The sequence below is a fragment of the Nicotiana attenuata genome, unplaced genomic scaffold (genome assembly GCF_001879085.1).
Source record: "Nicotiana attenuata strain UT unplaced genomic scaffold, NIATTr2, whole genome shotgun sequence".
NCBI classification, from domain to species: domain Eukaryota; kingdom Viridiplantae; phylum Streptophyta; class Magnoliopsida; order Solanales; family Solanaceae; genus Nicotiana; species Nicotiana attenuata.
This window is the reverse complement of record NW_017671580.1, coordinates 235,833-254,894: the sequence shown is the minus strand read 5'-3', so window position 1 is coordinate 254,894 and position 19,062 is coordinate 235,833. Positions and strand designations below refer to the sequence as shown.

Sequence of the window (19,062 nt, the reverse complement as noted above, 5' to 3'; positions counted from 1 at the left end):
TCCTTTTCCTACTGCAACTAATAGTGTTGTGTGCGTGTGTGTGTGTGTGTGTGGGGGCGGGGGGGGGGTTCTAAGATACTTGCATAGTTGGTGATTAACAGCCAACGCTTTTGGGCTTGACAGTATGGATTTTTGTTTTGCTTTGCTTTATGGATTGTGTTTTGCATATCTTATCCTAAGTTGGAATACTACCAAGTAGCTATATTTCTTGAGAATGATTTATCGCTTGGTGCATAAAATATTGTCCGTCATGGTCCAGGCTGGTTAATTAACAAAAGCTCTGAAGATGTTGAATTGTGATGTAAGCATCTTTTGTCTCCTTTGGGACTCTATAGGTTAAAGCAGTGTATGTGAAGAACTTGCCCAAAAACATTACTCAAGACAAGCTAAAAGAGTTGTTTGAACATCATGGGAAAATTATGAAAGTAGTTCTTCCTCCAGCTAAACCAGGGCAGGAACAGAGCAGATATGGCTTTGTTCACTTTGCTGAGAGGTCAAGTGCTATGAAGGCGCTGAAGAACACTGAGAGATATGAGATAGATGGTACATCTGTTTCCTACTTCTTTCTTTGGATTTGATTTCATTTTCATACAACAAAATGTATGATGACACTGATGCATCGGTGCTCTTATACAGGAAAAATACTGGAGTGTTCACTCGCAAAGCCTCAGGCAGATCAGAAATCTTCTGGAGGATCAAGCTCACAAAAGGGGCCCACACTTCCAACTTACCCTCCTCGTATTGGCTATGGCATGGTTGGAGCTCCCTATGGTGCTCTAAGTGCAGGATATGGTGCTGCAGGTGTTGGCCAAGTAAGAACTTTTTCATGTTTTTGATGGTGACTGTTTGTCTTCGCATTTGATGTTCTGGCCTTTTCAATCAACCAACTATACCTTAATCTATATTAGTTTTTAGTATATATTAGTCCTCTATATAAATTATGCTATATTTAAGGCATTGCATTCTACCCCCCCTCCCCCCCTTTTAAAAAGATTGTCTTAGTTTGACTTGACACAAACTATAATAACGAAGAGAAGACTTCTAAGATATGTGGTGCCATAACATTCGTGTGACTATAAAACTTTTGAAACTGTGGTCTGAAACCTGCCATAACATTTGTGTGGCTATAAATGCTTTCTATTAAGGAAACATTGAAAGGTGCCAATCTTTTTGAAACAGACTAATAAGGAAATAATGCCAAATCTTTTTGAAACAAAGGGAGTATTAAATAATTTGTCTTCTAAGGTACATTAAGATCTCTAAAACTAGATATTTTATTCAAGAACTCATACTTGTCCCTGCATATGAGTCTCTGCCTAAGTAAAAAGACTCAGTAAAAGTACCTAGACATAGGACTGAGTTTTAATATCAATGAGTTAATAACTCTTAGGGGTTGTTTGGTTCCAATATGGGATATCCAGGATTATAATTCTGGGATTATGATCTCACATCCAATGTGTGATAGGTAATACCAAGTTTTGGGAATAGGACTTGTATCGGTATTAGCTAATTCCTACTATAACCAAACATGGGATAAATGCAATCCCAAATTGTATCACGGGATTAATATCCATATTCCGATAACCAAATGACGCCTTATATGTATCATTTGCTTCCATTGTGTTTTGTTCCAGTGTTTTATTCTTAGCTAAGTCTACATTGGTTACAAAAGGTTATAGGTCTTTTGAGGCAGATTTGTCGATGTGATTTTAGGTCTACCTCGTTTCTTTTAATCACCTAATTATCATATTGTTGCACTTATGTTAGCGGTGCATATGAAAGTTAGCACTTGGCACAGCACATTACAAAATCTTCTCTATTTGTGCTACTTTTGACTTTGGTCAGATGTGATCAATTTATATTGGAGAATACTACACTCATCCCTCATCGCTTGTATGAGGATTTCCAAAGGGGTTTATAATGTTGTGGGTCACTCCACCCATTGCTTTAAGTTTTTGGGTTGGATGATCAGTTTATTTTAAATGGTATCAGAGCCAAACTTTGTTGGGCTTGTCTGCACATCCCTTTTCTCTCTTCACCCTCTCTCTCTCTCTGGTAACTCTCTCTCTCTCTCTCTCTCTCAAAAATCAGCCCATGAAGCTGCTTTTGGCTTCTTTCTCTTTTTCTCTCTCTCAATTCGACAGCCCATCGAGGTAATAACGTTTCTCCAGGCCTACTCATTAGCTTATTGAGCCTAACCTGACTCCCTCTACTCCAAATCCAGTACTGTTGAGCTTCCTCTGTCCTCTCTACTTCAGGAAAAAAAGGTAGACAAAGAAAAGAAAATTAAATTCACGTGTAAACCATATAACTTGGTTACACAAGCGGGACAATGTTAGAGAATGCTACACTTGTCCCTCAACGGTTGGGTAAGGGTTTCCAAATGGGTTCATAATATCATGGGCCTCTCCACATCCCTTTAGGTTTTCGGTTGGATGCTTAGGTTATTTCACAGTTTCTCAAATGTTTGTCCAATCTTGTACGACTGCGAATCCTAGTCTTTTTTTTTCCAGAAACGCCTTAATGTTAACTTTGCCTCAAATATATAGATTCCTAAAGGTGGATTTTGCTGTTCTTGATACATATATCTAGTGTTGGACATCCCCTCCCCCACTCCCCCCCCCCCCCCCCCAAAAAAAAAAAAAGGGGAAGAAGAAAGAAAAAATTGAGTGTTTGTTCCATTTATTTGTAGCTTGTAAGCAAGCTTTCTTTTGTTAACTGGCAAGCTTTCTTTTGTTAACTGCTGCCTTCAGTTGCTAGGTTTCCGCTGGGTCATTTTCTTGTGGCGACTTGTGCAGGACTTCTATTAATGAATATGATTACAACAACAACAACAAACCCAGTGAATCCCACATAGTAGGGTCTAGGGAGGGTAGAATGTACGCATACCTTACCCCTACCTTGTTAAGGTAGAGAGGCTGTAGTAATGAATATGATTTAATCATCTAAAAATTGTTGCTAATTATACTCTAATTCATAAAAGCAAAAACTTTGAGGAGATAACCAGTTTCCAATCAGAGTAGTCAAAAGGGCAAAAGAGCGCCAAAAATTTCCTGGAGCTTTAAGTGCAATGCTCAATTAAAGCGTGGGCTAAGGGAAAAAAGTGCTGATGAAGAAAAAACAAGGAATAGAAATGTGATGCACGAAAATGTTACTGTAAACACAAACAATAATTATTTGGACAAAAGAATAGAAAAACTATAATTAAACAATATATATGTTGTGCCCTTTAAAACAATAACTTTGTAGTATACAAAGTTGCAATGTATACTACAAGATTCCCGTGTTAATTAAATCTAAATTGGATGGGTTAATGGGCCTTATATTATCATACTCATGTGTAGCTTGTGTTCAGGTAAATTTGTGAATCTGCAGCTCTACTAACACTTGTTACCTCACTTCACAGCCACTGGTCTATGGAAGAGGAGCTACACCTGCTGGCTTGGCGATGATGCCGATGCTTTTGCCTGATGGAAGGATTGGATATGTGCTGTAAGTATTAACTTGTCTATAGCAGTCGCTTTGGTAAGCTTGATAACGATAGGAAAAGTCCAATCTGATTTCATGATACAAAGGAAAACTAATGTCCAGGGCCAAAGTTAATTATCAATTTCTGCAATTTCAGAATCCCAGTTATCACGACTCATGGCTGAAATTCAAGAAATATAATACCATTAATGCATATTATGTAAAAGAGGCGCTTCTAAGACAAAAGGCATGCAATCCATATATAACACTGGTGAACCTCTGGTGAAACATTAGATCCTATGATATTAGTAATAGGGTGTTTAATTAGGTTCCTATATACCTGGTTGAGTAGTAAATGCATCATGGTTGGTTCACTTTGTTCCAGAATCTTCATCAGAATAAGCATTCTGCTGATACTTGTCACTTGTGACAGTTAGCATTGTGTAGACACTTGGTCAATTCTAGGAAGCGTTTCTGTGAAACTGTTTCTTTTGGGCAAAGAAGTGAAGATATTCTATTAACAAAGGTGCTTGTCTAGCACCCAAGGTGTGGCTTAGTGGTCAATGATGTAGGCACAAACCTTGAGACCAGAGTTCAAATCCTGGCAGAGACAAATACTAGGTGATTTCTTCTCATCTGCCTAAGCCTTGTTACATAGAGTTACTGATACAACCTAGGGAGAACCACACCCCAAAAGCTAGCTATTAAGGTGGGAGAGCCCAAGGCTATATAAACCCCACATCAACACTTTGTAGTACCGATGTGGGACTCAAGTCCCATTCCTTGCAATAGTTCATAACAAACCACCACGCTCCGCACCCGTCGTCCTCGACGGCTGTGCGCTAGACATTTCTAGCCCCGAACACTGCAATACCGGCGTCACCATCCAAGGCACGGTGGGCACAGAGGATGGTGGATGGCTCTGATACCATTGATACAACCTAGGGTGAACCACACCCCAAAAGCTAGCTATTAAGGTGGGAGAGCCCAAGGCTATATAAACCCCACATCAACACTTTGTAGTACCGATGTGGGACTCAAGTCCCATTCCTTGCAATAGTTCATAACAGTTACCCGGTACCTCTGTTGGTGGGAAGTAGCAGGTATGTGTAGGGGTGTGCATTCGATTTATCGATTCGATTTTGACCCTTATCGATAATTACTTATCGATTATCGATTTGTACATATGCTTATCGTTATCGTTTCAATAAGGTTTCGATTTTTTCGATTTCGATTTATCGATTTTGGGGGCTTATCGATTCGGTTATCGATTACACCAATAAGAAAATTTGCGGGATTCCACGGAAAGTATATCGCTATAAACGCGCCTAACTAATATGGACAAAAAGAAGCTAAAATAAGACGAACACCATTTATAATATAAAAATTGTGTCAAACAAGCACATGCAACAAAACTAAAGTAAGGGATCAAATGTATGCCACCAACACTCCCAACGGTATAAAAAAAACAAAACAAAATAAAACACATCATCACGGCTAATTCTGTTTTCCATTAATTTGAACTTCATTCCCTTGATCTTTAAATATGACCATTCCTTAAAATGTGGTAGAGGAAAGGGTATAGATTAGGAAAATAATATTGTATAGCCGCTTTCAAAATAGTAGCAGAATATATATACATTCTGTATGTTATATTAATCTACACAAATAGGTAATTACTCATTTAACAAGTGTCTACAGTCTAGAGGTGTGCATTCGATTTATCGATTCGATTTTGACCCTTATCGATAATTACTTATCGATTATCAATATGTACATATGCTTATCGTTATCGTTTCAATAAGGTTTCGATTTCGATTCGATTTATCGATAAACCGATTCGAATGCACACCCCTAGGTATGTGGTGGAATAGTCAAGGTGTGCACAAGCTGACCCGGACACCATCATATCAAAAAAGAAAAAAAAAGGGTGCTTATCTGTTTCAAATATTTGAAAGAAAGTCTTTACAGAAACTTGAAGAAATGTTTATAATAAGTTGTAGATGTGCTAACAGGCTGCTTTTTGATGGAAAAGTGCCTTTTCTGAACCTTGCTTAATAGCAACATGGTCCCTAAAGTTTTTTGACTAACTTTATTTTAACCCAGCATTAACATCGTTTTGCAGTGCAACCATGAGATAGGAGGATGCAATTTAATATAGAAATTTAATTAAGTTGGACGCAAATGTGGTAATTTTTAGATAATTGATGGTTCTTATAATAAACTAGATAAAAGTCCATGTTTTTGTTTTTTGATAATTTACATCCAAACAACAAACTTGCAACAACATTTTCTGTGTAAGTTGCCCTTCTTTCTGTGTTTAAACAGTTTACTTGGGATCCAAAAACTAATTTTTTGGGACAAGTTATCTATGCACAGGTTTCGTCTTCAAAAAACTTCTCAAGATACATTTTGTAAAATTTGTCCACACTGCTCCTTAGACTCTTTGAGTGTGGGGTTATACACAGGTTGCATCACACCATGATCTTAGAGTTGTGTTCTTTTCTTTATCTTTTTGTTATTGCATCAGATCATTTTACTTAACAGCTCTTTGGGGGGAGGGGGTTAGGGGCTTAAGAAGTTAAAGTTTTAGTCATCTAGAAGTCACCTGCCTCTTAGAACTACTCGCCCCTGCAGAATGAAACATAATTTATTGCTTGCGCTCGGTGTTCCATGTTTGCAAGTTTTGCTTTTCTCGTACAGTTGAATATTGGTATTCTGTCCTTTCCTCTAGTTTTTATTGTTAATACAGAACTTAGTGAACTTTCAGCTGAGAATTTTATCTTTTTGAAATGATTGACAAGGTTTTCAATATGCTCATTTATTCCTTCCAGTATTTTTCTTATCTGATGTCGCCTCACGTTGTTCAAAATGTAACTCATTGCATCCGAGATGCTTGGATGATGACAGGTGTCAAATTATTGTTGTTCTTGTGTTTGGTATATTTGTATTTGATTGGTTCGAAAATGACAAAGAAGAGTTTTCTTTATATCATCTCTGATCTCTTTTCCCTGTCCAGGCAACAACCAGGTGTTATGCATTCCCCACCTCCAGCATCACGTGGTGGCCGCAGTGGCGGAGGAGGTTCAAGTGGTGGAAGGCGGGGTGACAGTGGACGGGGGCGTTCCCGGTACAACCCTTACTAGGTGTAAATGAGCGCAGCAATGTGTTATTAAAGAACAATATTTGAGGGTATTCACTTTGACAATTTAAGTTATTTGACTGATGTATCTGTAGCCTGTTTAAAGAATTTACTCTTATCTGTAGTGTCTCCCTTTAACAAACTCTCTTCATGTCAATTTTCCCCTGTTAAAGTAAATGTTTGCACTTCTACCAGCTTCTTAACGTTGGAGTTAAAACAGAGAGGAAAACTCGTGTGTATTTACAGTAGTAGATTCCTTGTGAGAAATGATCCGAGTCTTGCACGCAAGTATCTATTCACTTCAGTTTGGTAAACTAATCAATGTGCCTTGTTGATACTTGGGGGCTCATATATTTTATGATGTCCGGGCTTAATTTATGTATACAATTTAACTATTTTAACGGGTATTTGCTATTTTTTACCAGCCGCAAATATTGAATTGCTATGCCTAACATCTTTTTTGGCTCCTTTCTCGAGGATTTAAAGTTTAATTTTTAATGATTTTTACCAACTTTATTAACTGGTAGGCCACGCCCTTAGGTGACTAGAATAGCATTTTTCAAAAAGTTCCAAGAGTTCATTTCTTTTCAAGTATCAAATTAACTTAAGGTTAACTAAAAAAGTGGATATAATCATAAACTCGTGTGGTATGATTTCAAAACACTGAAAAATGAATTCGTAAGTCATGATGAAGTGATGTGTATTGGTCACTAAGTTGTTTTCTATGTACCTATGAAATCTTAGATCGATTGGAGTTAATATCAATTTTTTTAGCAAAATCAACATGTACTAATATACACGAAAAAGTGAATATAATCACAAATTCGTGTTGCATGGTCACTAAGTCCTTTGGACCTACAAAAATTCAGGCCAATCGAAGTTCGTCAAAAAACTTCTACAAAACCAGCATGTAGTAATACACACAAAAAGGGGATATGATCACCAATTCGTGTAGCATGACCATGAAACGCCATAAAATGAACCCACAAGTCATGGCGAAGCAATAAATATTGGTCACTAGGCCGTTTCTTATAAGCCTATGAAATTTCAGGCCAATCGAAGTCCGTCAAAAACTCTAGAAAATCAGCATGTACTAATACACGAGAAAAGGTTGTAGCGAAGCTATGACTATTGTTCATTAGGTCGTTTCGAATGGGCCCACAAATTCGTCCTGAATTCTTGTTTATGACCCTAAAACGCCAAAAAATGTGGAACAATCATGGCGAAACGATGACAATTGTTTATTAGGTCGTTTCTAATGGGCCCACAAAATTTAGGCGACTCGGAGCCCATCGCCCAAATTCATGAATACGGCGTGGACATTAGCACACGAAAAATTAGAAATCGACTTGAATTCCTATTTTATGGCCCTAAATGCCAAAAAAAAAGAGGAACGACATGGAAAAGCGATAAATATTATTCATTAGGTCATTTTTGATGGGCCCAAAAAATTTCTGAGTGATTCGGAGCCCATCGCCCGAATTCATGAAGATAGCGTGGACATTAACACACGATAATTAGAAATCGTCATGAATTCCTTATTCATGGTCCTAAAACGCCAAAAAATGAGGAATGATCATTGCGAAGCGATGACTATTGTTCACTAAATTATTTCTGATGGGCCCACAAAATTTTAGGAGATTTTGAGCCCTTCGGCCGAATTCATGAAGATGACGTGGACATTAGCACGTGAAAAATTGGTAATCGTCTTGAACTTCCTGTTTTATGACCCTAAAATATCAAAAAACGAGGAACAATCATAAAAAATCAATACAATTGTTCATTAGGTCATTTTTTGTGGGCCTAAAATTTTTTAGGCAGTTCGGAGTTAATCACCCGAATTCATGAAGATGACATTAACATTAGCACATGAAAAATTAAAAATCATCGTGAATTTTGTTTTACGGCCCTAAAATGCCGAAAAAAAGAAAAGAGAAACGATCATGGAGAGATAATGAATATTGTTCATTAGGTTGTTTCTAATGGGTCTATAAAATTTTATGCAATTCGGAGCTCGTCGCCCAAATTCACGGAGATGACGTGGACATTAGCACACGGAAAAATAAAAACCATTGTGAATTCCTATTTTATAGCTCTAAAATTCCAAAAACAAGGAATGGTCATGTCGAAGCTATAACAATTGTTCATTAGGTCGTTTTGGATTTCCAATTTTGGATTCATGCATGTGGACGACCGGACCCGAATCGTCTAAATTTTTCAGGCCCTTCAAAAACGACCAAAGGAACAATAGTCATCACTTCTCCATGACCATTCCTCGCTTTTTGGCGTTTTAGGGTCATAAAACTTGAATTCCGTCCATTTTTCAAATTTTCGTGTGCTATAGCCCACGCCATCTGCATACATCAGGGCTGCCGGACCCGAATCGCCTAAAATTTTTCCGGACCATAAAAAATAACCTAAGGAAGAATAGTCATCGCCTCGGGATGACTGATTCTTGTTTTTTGGCGTTTTAGGACCATAAAACTAAGGAACAATAGTCATCGCTTCGCCATGACCATTCCTCATTTTTTGGCGTTTTAGGGCCATAAAAGTGGAATTTTGCCAAATTCTCAGATTTTCGTGTCCTACAGCCCATGCCATCTGCATGCATCCACGCGACCAGACCCGAATCGCCTAAAATTTTGCCGGCCATAAAAACGGACCTATGGAATAATAGTCATCGCTTTCGCAATCGCTCCTCCTTTTTTGGTGTTTTAGGGACATAAAACTGGAATACCGCCCAATTCCTAGATTTTCGCGTGCCTATAGCCCACGCCATTTGCATGCATCGAGTGACCCGACCCGAATCGCCTAAAATTTTGCCAAACCATAAAAGTAACAATAATATCGTCTCGCCATGCACATTCCTCGTTTTTCGGCGTTTTAGGGTCATATAATTGGAATTCAGCACGATTGCCAAATTTTTGTGCGTTATAGCCCATGCCATCTGCATGGGTCCGGGCAACCGGTGGTAGAGGGCCTAAAATTTTACCGACCCTTCAAAAATGACCTAAAGAACAATAGTCATCGCCTCGCTATGACCGTTCCTTATTTTTGGCGTTTTAGGGCCATAAAACTGGAATTCCGCCTGATTCCTAGAATTTTGTGTGTATAGCCCATGCCATCTGCATGAGTCCAGGCGACAGGACCCGGATCGCCTAAAATTTTGACGGCCCGTCAAAAATAACCTAAGGAACAATAGTCGTCCTCACCATGATCATTCCTTATTTTTTGGCGTTTTAAGGACAAAAAACTGGAATTCCACCCGATTCTCAGATTTTCGTGTGTTATAACACACGCCATCTGCATGGGTCCGGCTGACCGGTGGCCATGATCGTTCCTCATTTTTTGGTGTTTTAGGGCCATATAATTAGAATTCCGCCTGATTCCCAAATTTTATGTGATATAGCCTACGCCGTCTGCATGGGTCCGAGCGAACGGACCTGGATTGCCAAAAATTTTGGCGGCCCATCCAGATGATCAAATAATCAATAATTATTGCTTTACCATGACTGTTCCTCATTTTTTGGCGTTTCGGGACCATAAAATAGGAATTTAGGGAGATTTCAACCTTTTCATGTACTTATGCCCATGCGATCTTCATGAATTTGGGTGACGGGCTCCGAATTGCCTAAAATTTTTTGAGCCCATAAAAAATGACATATTGAACAGTAGTCATCCCTTCTTTATGATGGCTCCTCATTTTTTAGCGTTTCGGGGCAGTAAAATAGGAATTTAAGGCGATTTCAGCCTTTTTATGTGCTTATGTCCATGCGATCTTTATGAATTTGGGTGACGGGCTATGAATCGCCTAAAATTTTATTAGCTCATCAGAAACAACCAAATGACCAATAGTTATTGCTTTCCCATGACTGTTCATTATTTTTCTGCATTTCTGAATCATAAAGTAGGAATTTAAGGTGACTTCTTGGAGGTATGGTGCACACAAATTTTATGAACTCCAGTTGACCTGAAATTTGATGGGTCCAATGAAAACAACGTTGTTTGAAATGCTCACCATGACTATCAGCATTTTTTTAAAAAAATGTTTTGGGGTCATAAAACAGAAATTAATTATTACATCTTTTTTTTTTTTTCATGTGCTTATATTCTTGATGATTTTCCTAAATTTGGTTGATGGACCCTACAATTGGCTAAAATTTGGTGGATCCGTTTGATACGGTCTTTTGAGCAATACTCTCCATGACTATCATTATTTTTTGGCATTTCGCAGCCATAAGAATACTATGAACGGTCACGCGAAATCTACTTGTGCTATGCACGACAAATTGGATCCTACCGGTGCTGAAAAAGTTTACGACTCTGATTGACCTGAATTTGGTGGGTCCATTCGAAACTGCCTTTTGAGAATACTCTCCATGACTGACATTATCTTTTGGCATGTCAAGGTCATAAAACGAGAATTAATGATTATGTCCATTGTTTCGTGTGTTTATATACATGATGATTTTTCTGCATTTGGTTGATGGACTTCGATTGGCCTAACATTTTGGTAATTTATCGAATACGGCCTTGTAAGCAATATTCACCATGACTAACTTTATTTTTTGGTGTTTCAGGGTCATAAAAATACAATGCACGGCCACTTGGATTCTACCGGAACTCAAAATGTTTACGGACTCCAATTGACCTGAAATTTAGTGGGTCCAATGAAAATGGCCTTGTGAGAAATACTCGCCATGACTATCATTATTTTTTGATTTTTCGGGATCATAATACAAGAATTAATAATTATGTCCATTTTTTCGTGTGTAAATACATGATGATTTTTTTAAATTTAGTTGATGGACTCCAATTGGTTCTATCGAATACGGCTTGTGAGCAATACTCACCATGATTAACTTACGCTTTTTAGCGTTTTAGGGTCATAGGAATAATATGCACGACTACATGAAACCTACTCGTGCTATGCATGGCCACTTGAATCCTACCAAAGCTCAAAAAGTTTACGGACTCCGATTGACCTGAAATTTGACGATCCACTGAAATATTACTTTAGTTCACATAGCCTTTTTTTAAAATATTAATACTTACATGATGTATGCTCAATTATGATATAGATCATATTTTTACATAATGGTTATCAATATTTAACATAATGGGGGATTTCTTTGTGGAGAAAACTTGATTTTATGTCAGTTTCCTTATTTATAGGGAAGCTACTGATTTGAAGGGTCTTTTTATTCATTTACCATGTTTCTATTGTAGATTATATTAATCAATTAATAGTAGTAGATTATGGAATATTTTATGATTCCACAAATGTGGAATTTCCCTTGAACAAACTGTCCGAGAGATGGCACAACTATCTGACTTTTATCCCATAAATTAAAAAGGAAAGACTTAAACCAATGCTTTCTAAGTTTGTAATCAAACTTTTTAATTGTTGAACCAGAAAGGGGATAGCTCTAGTTCTTAAACAGTATAAATATTGGAATTATATTAGCAGAGCAAAATCACTTGCTATGTTGCTTAGATCCTCCAAAAATGCCGACAGTGTGTGTCGGATACTCCAATTTTTTGGAAAATCTGATATGAGCGCAACAATATTTTGGTAAGATCTCGATCTCAGAAAGATATATACAACAAACCCAGTGAATTCCCACGAGTGGGGTCTGGAGAGCCTAAGATGTACGCAGCCTTACCCCTACCCTGAAGGGCAGAGAGGCAACAAGAATAACGTATGATTCATAACACTTGATCTCAGAAAGATATATACAACAAACACAGTGAATTCCCACGAGTGGGGTCTGGGGAGGGTAAGATGTACGCCGCCTTACCCCTACCTGAAGGACACGGAGATTGTTTCTGATAGAAAGATATTAGAATATAAATATAGAAATACCTAGTGCTCTTATTCAGTCATTATCTTGAATAAAACTTTCTACAAACTCAACTACAGCGTTAAGTTATCTAAAAGTTTTCTACATAAAGGAAGAACAGTTCTTACTCATTGAAGGAAAATCTTAAATGACAACTTATAAAGTACCATAAATTGACAGAAAACATGATTAGAAACCTGCTCTTTATCATGCCTCCAAACTTTAACAACATTTAGTGATACATCGAAAGCGTCGGTTTCATTTTTTTCTGCAACACAGCTACATCTGCAGCTTTGAAACTGGTTGATGAAGTTGTTTCACGCCGAGACCTTGTATTATAGTCCTGAAAGAGATGATTACTGAGATGTTAGAGGTAGTTTTGGACATGAAGATGCAGCTGACAAAAGACAGAAAAGAACTGAAAATGTACTAAAGATAGATTCATTCAAGCATGGAGTTTATAGCAATTCCATTCACTCGTAATGTCTCTAATCTCTGCCATACAATGAAATTGGCTGTTTATGGCATAGTTGTTATTGTAGTCCCTTTTTTCTTCTACCTGCTTATTACCGTCACTCCCCGTTATGTCAAATATTCTTCTTTGTACATCAAATTAAATGGCTCTATATCATTTTTTCTACCCGCTTACAAACCCATCCTGTTCACTCTTTATAAATTTTGTAAAATGACATATATAGCCCGTCTAGCCCCAACCGTGCTAGACTCAGGACCATATCCTACCTCACTACCCTGTCCTACGCCGCTGCCACACATATACAGACTTGTGTAAGCCAAAACTCTATCTTCGAAGTAGTTAGCTGCTTAAAATCTTTTGTTATACAAGCCACTCTTTTGATCGAGAGCACATTTAGCTGCCGAAATGCCAAAATTATAAGCCTTCAATTTAATTTGTCTTGACCTAAAATAAATTTCCCTTTTGCTAAGCGAGACTTTGCAATCTTTTTAATCTAAAATTCTAAGCACCAAACTATGCAAGCTTTTAATATGTGTTATGATCTTTCAAGATTCCAAATGAAGCTTCTTAATGTATTAAAAGGGCCTGAATCCTCATAGTTTTTGCTAATTTTGGTCAAAAGAGGGAGGACGAGAAAGCACAAGTAGACTGAATGATTCAGCAGCTCAGCTACACACCAAGAGGATGACATGAGCTACCTTCAAACTCAAAGCACAAATATATCTACTACTTATCACAGCGATCTTGTTTTCCAAAGCAATGCTCTTAACCGTAGAAACATTTTTCGGTTAGCATTTATTGTATGCAAGTAGACTGGTCTTACATGAACCATGGAAGTAGATGTCAGGAAAATTGAGTCAAAACAGACCAAGAGAAATAGAGAGACTAGACGAGAAGGAGTTGAGCGAGTCATCTAGCAACTTAAGCTCAAAACTCTAGCAGTTCCTCCCCATACTGTACTGAGAGTGAAGGTTATAAGCTAAAAAAGAAATAGCTAGGATTTAGACTTCATGTTTTTTTCGGTGTCCGGGAAACAATTTAGTCAAATCCTGAATCTCTCGGGATACTGCTCTACCTAACATATCTTTACCTTGGCTGAAACTAAGAAGACACTTACATGCTGCCATTAGATCCTATCCTTGCCTAATTTAGAATCTACGGCTGCCAAAAATCTAGTGTTCTTCAGCAAAAGTTACAGGGCGTAAGGCCACATATCTCTCACTGAAGTCGACACCCTCGGCAGTGGAACTACGTTTGGCTGGGGACAATTACCTTGCACAATTTCATGATTTTGCATCCCTCTCGTGGCATTTATTTACATTAAAGATTAATTATGACAGGAAATCCTAAAATTTGTTTAATTGAGGAGTGCAACTGTCAAATCTAAGTGGTTGCCCCTAAGAACCATTACCACTATTCCCTATATCAGGTTTGCATTCTTCAACAAGTTATTTTCCTTCAGGGTGGTCCAAACAAACGCCTTCGTGGTCTAACATTTCCAACATTGAGAGCAAGAAAGACATTATAGAAAGATCCAAAAAATTAGTTGGAAAATTGGGATCCTTTTAATTGGGATATACAATTAACTAAAGCTATAGCACCTTAAATATCTGAAACTTGATTTTGTCTTGGTAATTTCGATTAGAAACCGGAGGCTTAAATAAAATCTTCAGTAGTACTATTTTATATTATGTGCTTTGTCAAATGATGATGTCATTTGGTTAAGACAATACTATCAACCTATGTTGCACGGACTCTCCAAATCGCTGTCGCACCCGTGTCAGATCCTCCAAAAAATGTACTAATTTTGAAGGACCCGACATACACCCGGCAATATTTTTAGAGAGTCCGAGCAACATAGCTATCACCTGTTTAGCCTTAGGAAAAAACACTTCCTAAGGTGACTTGCAAGATGTGAAGTTTCAGCAAGCAACTTCCTTCTAGTGCAACCGCTACTGCGATGCACTTATCTATCGTATTAATCTTTAAAATCACCAACTTCCTAGAACATCGTTAAAGTTTGAAGCTACAACAAGCAACTTCCTTCCAATGCAATCGATGTTGCTTTTTTTTCTAGTTTATTCCTTCTGCTCTACAAATATTATCTCCTAATCGATCTTCTCTTTGTTCCGGTGTGATCATCTCTCCAACTATATCCACCTATGTGATCATCATCGCAACTAATATGCGCGCCCAACTTTTGCATTTTAATGTATATCTAATAAAGGTCCTTTCTCAGCCATGCCGTGCCATTATAGTTACTACGAAAAAAAAGTTATCAGAAATGCTATCTCTTCTACATAAAGGATAAGTGCAGCTAATGCAAATACTTGCACATAATCTAACAGAAAAGAATAGTACCTTTGTCACAAATCTTTTCAGACAAAGGCTGAAAGGTCCTGCGGTGGATCAATCCAAATGCTCTCAAAAGGATCTTGTTCTCCCCAATCATAACACTGCTTCCGCGGGTAGTATCTGTCATGATCGAGGGAATAGGATATGCAACGCCTTCCATAAAAACGAACTTTCGAGAAATAAATACTATTTCTCATCACCCCAAGAACGTCTATCCTTGCTTGGGATGACAGAAAGCTTGCAAAAAGTGTCAAACCACCTAAAGTTTGCATCTCAACCCAAATTTTATTTATTTGGTCTAACTTATATATCACCGGATTTGCAGTAGAACAAGTGTATATCACATAGATATCTCCATTGTGCTCTGCCATAAATTTTCCTTTCCACCAATTTTTCACGAAAAAATTTTCAGGGCATCTCGGAGGTGGAACCACACGAACAAGCCAAGTACGTTCTTCTGGATTATAGACTCCCAACCAACCAGTAAGACTCAGACAATAAAAGAGACCATTGCAGAAAACTAACTTATTCCAAATGCTGCTAACAAATGGCAAACGATTTTGGTAATTGGCAGTTGTCCATTCCGTTGCCCCCGGTTGACATGTGCTAATTGCGACCAAAGTGGGGCTGATATGCTTAACTGTGAAAACAATACAGTTCGGAGATGTAGGAGCTGCAGAAAAAGCAACTATCTGGTATGTTAATTCTAGTCTTGGCAAATTGATCACACTCTTCGTATAAGGATTGAAGAACAACACACGTAAAGTTCTCGGTTTGTATAGCAGCAGCCAGCCATCCTTCGCGTAACAAAGCCTAGAGCCACGTAACTCTGGTAACTCCACTGAATAAGTTTGCCTCACCGAGGGGTCGTAGAATTCAACCAAGTCACCAAATTTTGGGAAAAACATAAGCCAAGGTGGTTTATTCGCAACTCGTACAGAAATGGAGACAGCAAGCCATTGCTTGCAAACAGCAGAGGCACGGATGTTTTCTCTCAAGTTTAACCGGGAGAGAATCAGTTCTAGAATTTCCATTGGTACACAAAACAATGAGTTTTGCTCATCAGATCCTTCACGCTCCTCAGTCGAAGGACCACCATTATTTGGGGTTGTTGCAGCTAATCTAGAAAAATAAAAAAAATATGCTTAGTTTCAAAAATGGATAGTGATATAAAAATCAATACTCAAATCAAACCCTTAAAGATAACGTTATGCACAAAATGTGAAGTACACGTTATATTCATAACCAAATTCAGATAGTTCCAGTTGACTTTCAGCATTATAATACAAAAACGTCATGCTTTAACAGTAACTTCTCACACGCAACGGACAACATAAAAGACGACATATCCTAAATCAGATAGGTACAGGTAACTTTAGCATTAAAATCCAAAACATTCTGTTTTTGAGTAACTTCTCGCATGAAAAGGACAACATCAAATACGACATATCCTTAATCAGCTAGTTGCAAGGAGACTTTCAGCATTAAAATCCAAAACATTCTGCTTTTAGAATAACTTCTCCCACGCAAAGGACAAAATCAAAGACGACATATCGTAAATTAGTTACAGGTGGCTTTCAGCATTAAAATTCAAAACATCCTTCTTAAACTTCTAACACGCAAAGGGACAAAATCAAAGACGACATATCCTAAATTAGTCAAGGTGATTTTCAGCATTAAAATCCAGAACATTCTGCTTTTAGAGTAACTTGTCACACGCAAAGGAAAATCCTACATTAGTTCCAGGTGGCTTTCAGCATTAAAATCCAAAACATTCTGCTTTTAGAATAACTTCTCACACACAAAGGACAACATCAAAGACGACATATCCAAAATTAGTTACAGTTGGCTTTCAGCATTAAAATTCAAAACATTCTTCTTAAACTTCTAACACGCAAAGGACAAAATCAAAGACGACATATCCTAAATTAATTACAGGTGGCATTCAGCATTAAAATCCAAAACATTCTTCTTAAACTTCTAACACGCAAAGGACAAAATCAAAGACGACATATCCTATGTTAGTCAAGGTGACTTTCAGCATTAAAATCCAAAAGATTCTGCTTTTAGAGTAACTTGTCACACGCAAAGGAAAATCCTAAATTAGCTCCAGGTGGCTTTCAGCATTAAAACCCAAAACATTCTGCTTTTAGAGTAACTTCTCACACGCAAAGGACAACATCAACGACGACATATCCTAAATCACCCGACAAACTGGACATACATTAAGCTCATTAACCATGCATCAGAACAACACTGAATACTGGACTCTCAGTATTTACAGTTAGTTTGGCACTATGAAGACACAACCATTATAAACTGATTTAACCAGAATAAGAATTAGAGTTCTTCGACACCTAACTCTAAGAGCAAGAGATAACCACACAAGTAACCGATAGCAACATTGTTCAGCAATATAAGTCATCATTAGAAACACATATGTCCATTTCCTGATTAAAACAGGTCACAGACTTACAGATATGTTACGCATAATAACATGAACGTGGCACATGTTTATGACAACAGATCGAATAGAAGCATAAAATGGAGGAAACTTGCCAAAAGGTTAACAAGTAAAGAGATCAAGTGATAAATTGATAACCCCCTAATTGGGTATCCACAAACAGTGGCAAATTCACCTCAACCACAAAAAAATCCAAGAAATCGCCTCACAAACAAACACTTAGGCCTTAGCATACAATTAAATCTGTGTTTTTCACCTTCAACTTAATTCTTTTTATTTTTTCATCTTTTAGGGTCTGAAATATTTAGGTTACAAATTGTTTGACCTCAATCACTAAACTTACTTGAAAAAGATCACACCTTTCAACTCTAACTGCACAAATTAAACTGGATCCACACAACAAAACACATGAATCGTAATATAAACTAAGACCCACTTAGAATTCATTACAATTCAATCATTTCTATCAAATTAAATTCAAGAAACATTAAAAAAAAGTATTAAAAAAACTAAAAACTAACTAAAACTTCATAAAGCAGAGAACTTTGAAGACATAGAACAAAACCCATGAACCATAATCAAAATTAATTAAAACCCACTTAGAATTCATTAAAATTCAATCATTTCAATCAAACTAAACTCAAGAAACATTAAAAAAATAAAAATAAAAATAAAAACAGTAATAAAAGTTCATAAAGCAGAGAAATTTGAAGACTTACAACTTCATTTTTCTTCTTTTTCTTCCAGCCATAGCTGCAAGAACTCAGTTTTTTGTGGTTCTTTTCTAAGCAGTTAATGTTTTTCAGTGTGAGAGACAAAAAAAAAGAGAAAAAGAAAGCAGAAAAAAAGGATTGATTTTTATCAAAAGGGGATATAATAAAGTTAGAAAAAATGGCAACTGGCAACTGGCAAAGACTGTTGTCAACTGACTACAACGTCCAAGTTACCACCACACGTGTACTTTCTTAAAGGGTGTCTTTTTTTCTTTTTCTTTTTAAAAAACAAATTTAATTTTTGCTTTGTTAACGGATAAGAAATATTAACACAATACTTATTAGGAAATTGCATAAAAACTTCTTTCATAAGGATTACTTTCTATGTCCTATTTTAATAGTTATTTTAGCTTTTTTTTACGTCTCTTAAGAAAATAATAGAAGTCAGACGTTTCTATAACAGTATTCTTATATAATAGCCATTCAATATAAAAGTCAAATTTTTCTCGCAACCGATTCTTATCTTATGTTATAATATATGTCCTCTATAACAACACTTCACTATAGCAGCCAAAAAATATTGAAATAAATAAGGCTCTTAT

At 37.1% G+C, this 19,062-nt stretch overlaps 2 protein-coding genes across 2 annotated transcripts in view; one reads left to right on the top strand and one right to left on the bottom strand.

Annotated features, from left to right (window-relative positions):
* Window positions 1-6,803, top strand: part of LOC109209092 (heterogeneous nuclear ribonucleoprotein R) — an 11,396-nt gene extending 4,593 nt beyond the window's left edge. Inside the window, exons 6-9 of the mRNA XM_019372274.1 lie at window positions 336-543; window positions 637-812; window positions 3,407-3,492; window positions 6,488-6,803. Coding sequence (XP_019227819.1) covers window positions 336-543; window positions 637-812; window positions 3,407-3,492; window positions 6,488-6,614 — 597 coding nt within the window. The 3' untranslated portion in view covers window positions 6,615-6,803. The remainder of the gene's footprint in view (window positions 1-335; window positions 544-636; window positions 813-3,406; window positions 3,493-6,487) is intronic.
* Window positions 6,804-12,461: 5,658 nt separating this feature from the next.
* Window positions 12,462-18,685, bottom strand: LOC109209091 (F-box/kelch-repeat protein At1g57790-like). The gene is made up of 3 exons (XM_019372273.1): window positions 18,467-18,685; window positions 15,290-16,405; window positions 12,462-12,796 (listed from the first exon to the last, which is right to left on the bottom strand). Exons 1-2 carry the CDS (start codon window positions 18,496-18,498, stop codon window positions 15,307-15,309), a joined length of 1,131 nt encoding a protein of 376 aa, XP_019227818.1. The 5' UTR covers window positions 18,499-18,685; the 3' UTR covers window positions 12,462-12,796; window positions 15,290-15,306.
* Window positions 18,686-19,062: the final 377 nt, after the last annotated feature.